This window comes from Megalopta genalis, chromosome 6 (genome assembly GCF_051020955.1).
Source record: "Megalopta genalis isolate 19385.01 chromosome 6, iyMegGena1_principal, whole genome shotgun sequence".
NCBI lineage: Eukaryota > Metazoa > Arthropoda > Insecta > Hymenoptera > Halictidae > Megalopta > Megalopta genalis.
This window is the reverse complement of record NC_135018.1, coordinates 5,162,670-5,173,153: the sequence shown is the minus strand read 5'-3', so window position 1 is coordinate 5,173,153 and position 10,484 is coordinate 5,162,670. Positions and strand designations below refer to the sequence as shown.

General features: G+C 29.3%; 3 protein-coding genes and 1 long non-coding RNA gene across 7 annotated transcripts; 1 reads left to right on the top strand and 3 right to left on the bottom strand.

Moving 5' to 3' along the window:
• Positions 1-140: 140 nt before the first annotated feature.
• Positions 141-2,424, bottom strand: LOC117223771 (uncharacterized). The gene is made up of 8 exons (XM_033476266.2): positions 2,327-2,424; positions 2,169-2,261; positions 1,921-2,062; positions 1,725-1,818; positions 1,101-1,335; positions 878-984; positions 651-804; positions 141-491 (listed from the first exon to the last, which is right to left on the bottom strand). The coding sequence occupies exons 3-8, from the start codon at positions 1,990-1,992 to the stop codon at positions 263-265; spliced, it is 891 nt and encodes a 296-aa protein (XP_033332157.1). The 5' UTR covers positions 1,993-2,062; positions 2,169-2,261; positions 2,327-2,424; the 3' UTR covers positions 141-262.
• A 320-nt stretch (positions 2,425-2,744) lies between these two features.
• On the top strand, positions 2,745-6,611 carry LOC117223770 (uncharacterized). 2 transcript variants are annotated; one of them, XM_076522977.1, is made up of 7 exons: positions 2,745-2,861; positions 2,953-3,100; positions 3,593-3,908; positions 4,289-4,471; positions 4,905-5,183; positions 5,660-5,763; positions 6,358-6,611. In XM_076522977.1, exons 3-7 carry the CDS (start codon positions 3,622-3,624, stop codon positions 6,501-6,503), a joined length of 999 nt encoding a protein of 332 aa, XP_076379092.1. In that variant the 5' UTR covers positions 2,745-2,861; positions 2,953-3,100; positions 3,593-3,621; the 3' UTR covers positions 6,504-6,611. The 2 variants fall into 2 exon arrangements, 1 of the variants encoding a protein (XP_076379092.1); XR_013033699.1 differs by lacking the exons at positions 2,745-2,861; positions 6,358-6,611 and having other exon boundaries at positions 2,970-3,100; positions 4,905-5,571.
• Positions 6,612-6,694: 83 nt separating this feature from the next.
• Positions 6,695-7,547, bottom strand: mRpS21 (mitochondrial ribosomal protein S21). Of its 2 annotated transcripts, none has more exons than XM_033476218.2 (2): positions 7,389-7,547; positions 6,695-7,125 (listed from the first exon to the last, which is right to left on the bottom strand). In XM_033476218.2, the coding sequence occupies exon 2, from the start codon at positions 7,123-7,125 to the stop codon at positions 6,853-6,855; it is 273 nt and encodes a 90-aa protein (XP_033332109.2). In that variant the 5' UTR covers positions 7,389-7,547; the 3' UTR covers positions 6,695-6,852. The 2 variants fall into 2 exon arrangements, with proteins under 2 accessions (XP_033332109.2, XP_076379093.1); XM_076522978.1 differs by having other exon boundaries at positions 7,444-7,519.
• Positions 7,548-7,912: 365 nt separating this feature from the next.
• Positions 7,913-9,955, bottom strand: LOC117223743 (uncharacterized). Of its 2 annotated transcripts, XR_004491003.2 has the most exons (4): positions 9,660-9,951; positions 9,524-9,586; positions 9,384-9,463; positions 7,915-8,067 (listed from the first exon to the last, which is right to left on the bottom strand). It is a non-coding gene; the product is annotated as an uncharacterized LOC117223743 (long non-coding RNA). The 2 variants fall into 2 exon arrangements; XR_013033698.1 differs by having other exon boundaries at positions 7,913-8,067; positions 9,384-9,586; positions 9,660-9,955.
• Positions 9,956-10,484: the final 529 nt, after the last annotated feature.

Genomic DNA, 10,484 nt, shown 5'->3' with positions numbered 1-10,484 from the left:
TCGTCAAACAAAATGATAGAAAAGAATTTCTTCTTAGGATGATCAATATCTTTTTACATGTGGCAGAACAATTTAAACATTTTTTTAACCTTTTCTGAAAGTTTCTTTCAGAATTACTTTTTCATCCATCGGTACACTACTGAAAATGAAGTTATTTATTCGAAATTAGTGCAGATTACAATTAAAAGACAGGAGTATTGTTTAAGATAATAACTAAAGATCGCAGAACATTAAAAGGATTTACAATGTCAATTTACAAGTTTCATCTGTGTGGTCTTCTCGTGCTTTTCTTTCTCTTCTTCTTGTAACATCTGTAACAATTCGTTGGTGATGGTTCTGGTTCTGTTTCTGCAGGTGTAATGAGCATGGCATTCTGTGTGCCTGTATTTATTAACTCGTACGATGGCGATTTTTTCTTCTTCACTCGCGATTTTCTTATAAAATAGCTTCTAGATACGTCATCGTCGTCCTCTACCGTTGCTATCAATTTCCTAATCGAAAAGTATATTTTGTGTAACAACAACACCCGTAATGCTATAAATAGATTGCCTATAGAAGTCATGGTTATATATATATATATATATCTTCAACACTCGTAATGCGATCGTAATGACTCGTAGTCATGATAAATAATTTAATATGTTATTCACCCTTTCTTTTTCTTTTTTCTTCTAAATATTCTGCTGCACAGATTTGCTAATCTGTTTCTTATAAATAAAGTGCAACAACAAGTGAGAAGTATAGTGGATGCTACAACGAGCCCGGCAGTCCGTAGCGAAATCTTCAAGGTTTTTTGTCCTAAGGCTTATTGAAACAAAGTTAATCGATGTACAGACAATTCCTGAAAAATTGAAGCATTGGCAAGATGGTTTATTACCACTGACTTTAGTTAACGTTTTATTTGTGGTTTGATTGTCAGCTTTAATGTCCTCCGCTTTTGTAGTAACGACTGGCACTGCAATTGTTGCAGATCCTTCGTAATCTCTGAGAAGAAAGAAATATTGGAAAAGAACATTTCAGGTGTCCAGTTTGGTCTAGGACTGTTGCTAATCCGACGACATCATTACTAATAATGTTCAATTAGTGCAAGGAAGTCTTACTCCGAGTCGTCGGCTAACTGAACGTCACGAACCACTTTCGGCGATTTCGAAGTTTTCATCTTGAGTTCGGTAAGGCACGCAGCTAAATCTCTTCTTCCGATTCGTTCAAGTAGGTCGTTTACAATTGGGCATGTGTTCTTTGTAACTGTCCTTAATTGACAAATCCATTTCACTAGTATTCGGAAACAGCTCTGTTCTCGTGCTAGCTTTTGTACTTCTTCGTCTGACAATGGATCTAAGAAGTCGTATCGCGAATTATAGTTTGTAAAATGTAACTCGGAGAAAATAGAAGTAGCATGAAATAGCGATATACTTAAATAGAGAGAACATAAATTTTTATCGAATCTTGTATTTTTTATTAAATTTACATTCCTCGATGTGGATCTATTAAAAATGATTAATTTTTATTCACAGATGATTGCTATTATTGTATTAACTAATATGATATTAAAACAATTTAATAACGAAGAACGGAATATATATATATATATATATATATATATATATATATATAATTTATATTATATATTTATATATATAATTTAAATGAGTACCTATCTGGCGGGTGTTTATCGAGTGCTTACTGTATACTGTATTATAGCATATCCGGCAATGTTTACTTACACGGAGAATCCAAGGAGACAAGTTTCACACATTCTTCTGGCTTTAAGTTCGATGCTAATAGTTGGAGTTCCGGTACATCGATTTCAGTAATAATCTTTGCAAATTAAACAAAATAAGTAATAAATTCTAAAGAAAACTGTGATATCGTTATATCAGAGAAAATTCTCTTCTATAGAAATACAAAAGATGAACGTACCTGCAGAATGGAAGTAGCAAAGTATAATGGAAGTAAGAAAAGAACATGTTTGAAAATGTTCTTTAAGCGCATCGAGAGTTTCAGAAATTATGAAACCCTTTCTACATTTTTCTGCAGCGAAAGTGTTGCAATGAATTCTGTACTATTAATATAATTGATTAGGTACACGAGTAATCGATATGTATGCGGAAGAAAAAGTTCAGACATCGAAAATTAAAATGTTACTAATAATATAATATTTTACGTACTTGGTACAGATAATGGTTAAAAATATTAAAATCGGGACGAGGTTATTTTATTTCATTGACAATAGTCAGGAAACATAAGCGACAGAAACTGTTCTAAAACATACATTCCAAAATGATCATCTCTCGTGCAGCACAGGTAACATTATTTACGAACTTACTTTGATCTCGCATTTACGCGAATGTATCCTCAAACTCGAGTACTAAGCAATTTGTTATACATTTCAATCATTAAAATGATTGCTAGTTGGTACGGTTCATGATGGCAGATTTCAATATTAATTGCAATCCTGTTTTTATTCTTTTTCTTTTAATCTAATATATTTCTAACAAAATATAGCAAAATGTCTGCTTTCACACAATAAGGTTAAACCGTAATGTACGAATTTACATATGCCTGTGCATTTATTTAATAATTAATTAAATATAAATGTGGAATCACGAGAGCCATCACACGACAATCGATTTAATCGAAACAACTGTCAGTTATAGAACTCTCTGTCAAAGGCGAAATGTGACTCATTTAAGGATTTCTAATAAATTTTAAACATGTTCATCCCAGAATGACATTTGTATATACGCTTTATATTTTGATTATTGTTTTTGCAGAAAACAAGGTGAGCTTTCTAAAGTTACCTATGTATTTTTAATGTGTTTTAAAACACATTAATTAATTATGTTATTGATAATATACGGGTAAGCGAACAATTTTTCTTTAATTTTTCTTATTAATTGATATGTGCTTTCATTTAAATCTCTGTTATCAGCGTTATGTGAATGTTTTCAGTTGATAAAAGCTACATACGAAATAATTCCAGAGAAAATAGAACATGACAGGACAAATTATAAAGTATTAAGTGAAGATTTAAATTGTTCATCGACAATATCGAGCGTGTACTTTCTTGATCTCACACAATGGACCAAGCATTATCCAAGTAAAGATTATTACTATTTCACAATTACTTTATTCATATATTAATGATATTTTAAAATGCGCATAAATTGCCAGTACCTAAGCTATTCTAATTTATATTATATTAAACTATTTTATATTATTGTATAATCGATAGTATGCCTTTTATTCAAAACTCAATAGAAACATCAAAAAATGGTAAGAAATTAAACATCAAAAAGTTTAAGAAAATAACAATTTCTCAATATTTTTTAAAGACGCTGCAATTTGTAAAATTTCTGAAAAAATGTGTCTTGAGTTTCTCGCTCGCTGCAGCATGAAAAAACTTAGATTCATTATTGCACCATTCGTTTTTGCAAAATTAAAAGGCTCTAAATATTGACAATTTTTCAAAAATTTGAAAATTAAAATATTCAAATGTAGTTTTAGCCTCTCCGTACATATTGAAATATGATATCATTTTAAAATTCAAAGCATACATGTAAACAGAATAAAAAGTTGTTTTTATTTGTAGAGGGAAAAATATCTAAGGAGCGTTCAACAATGGAGTTGACACGAAAGTTGTTAGGATACCCGGACATCGTAAAGTATATAAAAGAAAATCGCAGGCCGGTTAACTTATTGGATCTAGAAGACTACCATTTAGCAAATGTGTTAGAATTTCCAGAACACAAAGTTGTGCGAAGGTATGCGTCGAAAAATGATAAACATTCGTCCGTTAGGAGAAAGAAAGGAAAGAAGAAAAGAGCCCATAAAGAACATTCTGAGGATTCTATGAAGCAAAAGAAACGAAACCACGGCGCAGCATCAACGGGATATCATGCTGTTACGTAAGAATTTTCAATTTCATATACAGTATGTTCCAGTTATAATATGACAGCTAATTATTTCACATCTATTGATGATATAAAAAGGTTTCTGTGTAAAAATGATAAACTAGTTTCAAGCGGGGGCAATCATTTAGTTAAAATGTTTACCAAATTTTTTATCAAATCGATATTCAAGCATATCGATTAGATAACACGATTTATTAATATTATACAAAACAGTAAGAGAATTCAATTTAACAGTATAACTAAAAGTAAGTAAATTAAAGTAACGAAGTACACATATAGTATAGTATGTATACTTACGTAACATGTGATTTGGAATTATAAATATGTTAGTAAAATAATAGAAACCAAAATTTATCATTTCAAATTTATTTCAGTCACAAAAACCATAAACTGAAAAAGAAGGAAAACAGATTTAACCGGACGACCTGCTACCTACAGAAACATCAATCACTCTGTATATCGATCGTGTTTGTTCTAGTTTTTATCATTTTAATACTGGTCGCAGCTTATTACCTTCATAAGCGGAGCCGTTTAAAGGCACGTGGTACGCGATTCAAGTAATTATCATATACAGGTTAACTTTCATATAAAAGTGCATCGCTTCCAGACTTGTACAATTTTCCCGAAATATTTTTAGTTAGATCTCTGTTTCTCCGGGTAAAATTATCTTTGCACATACATTCGATTTAAAACAAAAATATGAGATATGTCAAAATTGTGGAAAGCTATAAAAACCTTGAAACTTTTCAGAACATGAGTGCACGAATATAATTTGAAAAGTGTTTTACATTTGCCATTAGCCATTTTCCAAATTAAGAATTAATTTTTGAGACGTTAACTACAGAAAGATAATATAATTGATAAGAATATATGGTGATTATTGCTAAAAGAAAATTGTAACGTGACAATGGAAGTCTTCCAAGTTTGAAATACACTACTATTTATCAATCCTGACTTCTTTTAATTTGTGTGTTTCTCATAATAATATAGTTGGGTCGAGCATAAAGAAGACAAAGACACTTTAACCGATTACATTGAATGGAACGATGAAGCTGTATGTACCTGCTCGGACGTTCATATCGGAAGCACAAGAAAGTGTCCACTCTGCAATCGAATTTATCAAACTACTTCGCATATTTCTAAGAAATGTTTAAGTTGTATGGGTGTAAAAAAGTCGACAGATAAGTCCAAGAAAAAAAGGTTCAGTTTCCTCCAGAAATGTCTTCAAGATAAGAAGAAAGGAAAGAATTTGGAAAATCTAGATTGGAAGTGCGTAAAAAGGAAGAATATTGGTACGGTAGAACCTAAATATGTACAAGGTGTCAGATAGCTGCAGCATCATTTTCAGTATTTATCTTTGTGGAATAATCCCTCTTTATTTAAAACGCTATTTTAAGAAAAATATTCTATCAAGTTCCTTGAAAAGTGAATCTCTTCAAAAGAATATTTTAAACAAAAGAAACATAATTTCACAAACGATGGGTCAATTGTCTGTCTGAATCAGACTAAATGTTTTTCAATGGTATAAAAAATGTATTACATGGATATATAAGGTAATTAGTCTACCCTTATACCTCATAAACGAGTCATAAGAATAGATCTAATACCTCACGGTGTTTGAATTTAAGTGAACATTCAAACATTTTCCATTCCAGATGTAATTATAGTTATTACTAGTTTTTTGGATTATATTACCCAACATTCGCATAACATACTGTTAATGTACAAATCCTTTTTAAATTCAGGAAAACAGACAGAAAAATGGTTCTAAATAAACAGGAAACTTTTCCAAGCTCTATCCAGAAGGATCAACAGTGTGCTTGCTGTAAATGTAATTTGAATAAGAGAGGTATGTGCAATACAAATTTGTATACTATTTTCAATATGTGTGCTGCATTAATCTATTATAAAGATTATATTATATACTAAATATATACACTCATGAACAAAATTAAGGGATCAAAATAGCGATCGAAAAATTGCCAATGTTTGAACAGTTGTAACTATGTTGAAAAAAAATCGCGCAATAAAGAATTTTGCTCATTTTAAAGGACACAGTCCCTACTATTTGAGCTTTGTTCCAATTTTATTTCGGGATATTTTTTTACTCTGATGCAGGGAATGATGTTAAGGTACTTTAATCTTATTACAGAAAAAAACTCGACAAAATTTTATTAAATTCCATGCAAACGTTTGAAATTGGAGAATTTTTGCGAAATAAAAGCACCTTTACGTTTTCGCCTTGCATCTGAGTAAAATAGCATCTCGAAATAAAATATAAACAAGGGTCAAAAAGTAGAAATTTTGTCCGTAAAAATGAACGAAGATTCATCTCTGTACGATTTTTTTAATGAAGTTACAGCAGTTCAAACATTGGTAATTCGATCAAAATTATTTTATCTCTTAATTTTACTCACGAGTGTACATTATCGATTTTTAATAGACAAAATGGTCCGTGAGGAAGAACATAGAAGAAAAATACTGCGGAAATTGAAAGCGAGAAAACGCAAAGAAAAAAAAAGAAGAAAAGAAGAAATACATAAGACAGAGAAATACGCGGACATATGTTTCAAGGATACTTGTAAATAAATTACTTTTTAAGTATGCGTTAAAAATTAATATTGGTGAAGTAGATAGCTAATATTTATGTACAAAATATTAAGATATATGAATAAAGATATAGTCATACTTAAACAAGGTGATATTTTTAAGATAATATAATAGAATATAGTTTTTCAATTTATTTTCGTAAGTTCTGGTTTATTGTCAAATATCAGAGATGAGAAGTAATCAGATTTTATTTTATTCTTTTTTTACATTCGTGCATGACTATACACAATTGTATATTGACACCAGAATACTTTTATGCAGAAATATTTAAATAACAGCATTACATGAACTTGAATGTTTAACAAATTAAAAATCTATAATTTGTGATTTAAGAACATCCAGGATATGGATCTCTTCTGTTCGTTCTTAAAATAAATTTAATTTTCCTGTTCATATCCTCATTATAGATAGCCCTACATTTCTCATAATTTACTCTCCGCCTTGTTTGTGAAGGTATTTCATGAAATCTAGTACGCCTATATTGATCAAAGATTTTTTCACTTGTCAATATACGATTTAGACATCGGTAAGCTTTATCAACATTGCCATCTGTAACCAGAACAGTCCTAGCAATAAATTGGGCATGCCGTCTTGTTGCCATCTGAAATCAAAATACACATGTATATTACAATTCCATTTCAAAATATGAAAATTAAATTTTCAAGTAGAGAATAAGTAGTTAAATCATTATTTTAAGTTGATTTAACTGTATCTATAACATAATGTATTCCTTTTTGTAATATTTGTATGAAGTACATTTATAGGTTATGTGTACTCCGAAAACATTATGAAATATATGCAGTTTTTTAACTTCGTCATTTCAATTACTGGAAATACTAGTTAATAATAAATTATTTGCTATACCTTGTATTAGAAAAGAGTAAGTAATTCTATGAATTATAATCAATATTTACAGTACCACACAAGTCACAATATCGAACGAGTACTCTTCTTTTGAGCAATTGAGCATAGATCAATAGACTTTATGGTCAATGAGTGCGCATGCTTGAAAAAAACTGAATAATCATATGTCGGCAAATTGTGTATCGTATGTCGATAAACCGTGTATCACATATATCGATAAATTTAATTATAATTATAATAAATTACTTTTCGAGTCTACGAAAATTCTTTTTATGAACATTGTTTTAGGCAAAAGAAAAATTTAAACAACATTAAAACATAAATGTTATCGGAATCATTTAAAGCATCAAATAGCTCTTAAAATGTTTAAAGAAAAGCACTAATGAATTTCATTGTAAGAAACTGAAATTGAAATGAACTGTATAATCCTTTTTGATCTTTTAATTTTACAAATTATCTATTATCAATAAACTTATACATTAAACTATCTTTAGAAATAAAAATGGGAAAGAATAATCTTAAAACATACCTGTAGTAATTCATCGTATTTACCTGTTGTAATTAATCGAAATTAATTTTTCATCGCTTGTGCAGAATTACAGTAAAATTGTATGTGTCCCAAAAAAAGCATATTTAATAAGCTAATGACGATAAAATATAGGATCAGGCAGGAAAGAATCTAGACACGTAAACAAATTAATAGAATATTTATGATATACAGGATGGATCACCATATATTGCTAAGTAGATTTACATCATTATTAGTACGCGCATTAATGTCTTTTTAAATGGAGTTATATATTTTTTATTGCATCAATTAATGCATCTTGATATTCTTTACAAAAAAGTATGAACGTATTTGTGTTAAAAAATCATTAGTTTAGGAGATATGTTAATTTGAATGTTGTTATAGCAAACGTTATCGATGCAGAAAGTGTCGCGTATAATGTAAATAGTTATCACCCTGAATTCATAACATTCTTGAGATTGTTATGATTTCTTGAAAACATTAAAATTAACATATCTCCTAAATTATTGATTTTTTAATATAAATCGGTTAATATATATATATATATATATATATACTTTTTTATTCTGATCTAATGAAAGATATGTAATTTCATTTTTAAAAATATTAATATCCTTCATATGTCCTCTACACGCCCACCTACAAGAAAACTAGTATCATCAGAAAGTGCCTCTTTCGAAACCATTTAATTTCATCTGACAATGAATGGCAATATGTGATGACCCTCCCTGTACGTATGTATATGCATTCATACATAGCGAATGAAATTTATTTATTAAGAGTATTTATTAAGAGTAGTTTATAGAAAAGCTTATATGTTTAACGATGCAACAAGCGCGAATCATGGATACGATCTTAAGGAATGTTACAATAAATATCATATTGTTATTGTAACAAATTTCATGACTGAATTATAGATAATTAAGAAATCTCTATCGTATGTGTATCGATGTATTTGATGATTTAGTAAATTAAAATATGGATGTGATTTCAAGAGGCTATCTTATTTTGTAAAATTACATTCCTTGAATTCATAAAATGAGTTTATGGGATATGTTTAAAATTCTTCAATAAAATTAAATGTTAATTAAAAAGTAATTCAAGGAAAGCAGTGCAACAAATAAAATTAAATTGAAAACCATTACATTACTAGTATTGTAATGTTAATGTTTGTTATGTTAATTGTTAATGTTTGTGTAGTCTACATTTAAAATACATGTTTATAATCATGTTAAGTTTGATTTGCTATAGTCTTCCATTCATATTTTTCGCTGGTCTTTTTAATTACATTAATTCACCTAATTGTTTCCACAATTAATAAACGTAATATGGTATTGTAAAATTTGTATAAAATGCTAATAGAGATATTAAAGATGAGTGTTTTATCTATAAAATACATTAGGAAAGCCGCTTAAATATTATAACTGTAAATAGATTATATTTTAATTAATATTGAAAAAAATTACTTCTCGGTCTTTCAAGTTGTATCGAAATCCCCAACGACATACACAAAGCCAAACTGATAAGGATATCAAAAGCAGTACCACTGAAAAGGGAGTAGCAAAGATGTGTATGCGAAACATTTGACGTTAAGAATATTACAAACCACTCTTAACGCTTCTTTAATTCCACCTTTTTGTACTTCCATTAACTCCTTCATTGCGTAACTCTGTATATTATTATATATATTGTATTGTATTGTACAATGTTCAAAATACTTTGACGAAAACTTAATTTTTTACCTTTCGTTTCAGCGTAGTAAGATCCGCATCGAACTTTCGATTAGGCGATAAATATTTTCGAACTTCTTACCGCGATTTGTTATTACAAAACAATCGTTTCTGTCGATTATCTTTTGTAGCATGAATTTTTTACATGATTGTTTGTTGTTACAAAAATTTTCAGAAATCTTTCTTATTAACCTAAATCTCGAAATTGTGAACGATCAATAATTAGACAATTTCTTGTCATTTACAAATGCCAATCAAATCGATTAATAGCTCGAGGTTGTCAATTTTCTGCCTACAAATTACATTTTAAAATCACCAAATTTTACTTTCTGTAATTCAAATTTTTTAATATCGTTTTAATAGATAAGAATTAATTATTTCGCATTATCATCGCGTTTACGATTAAACTCGAGAATAAAATGCTTCAGAAGCGATATTAAAACGTTTTTCGAGAACCAATTACAGTGCAATGAAATTGCTACGCCATGAATGTACTTTGCGAATAAAAAATATGTAATTATCCGAGTAGAGAATTATAAAATGTGATCAATAGCAACAGTTTCCAGTATTATCTAAATTTTATAAATTAGTAATTAGGATTAAAAAATCAGTAATTTCTGATCATGATCTTTATCGTTATGGTGACAGTTTCGTAGACGATATCTTTCGCAGTTTTCGTTGTGCTCGTGTGAGGAATGTTCCATTAGGTTATTTTTCCGTGATCTTTACCATCTTCGTTCGTGTTTTCTACTTTGCGCTATTGAAGTTCGAGAAAAGACAAAACGTTTCGTTGGTTTTCTTGGCAACCAGTTCGCCAACTTGGTGAAAATTGAATAG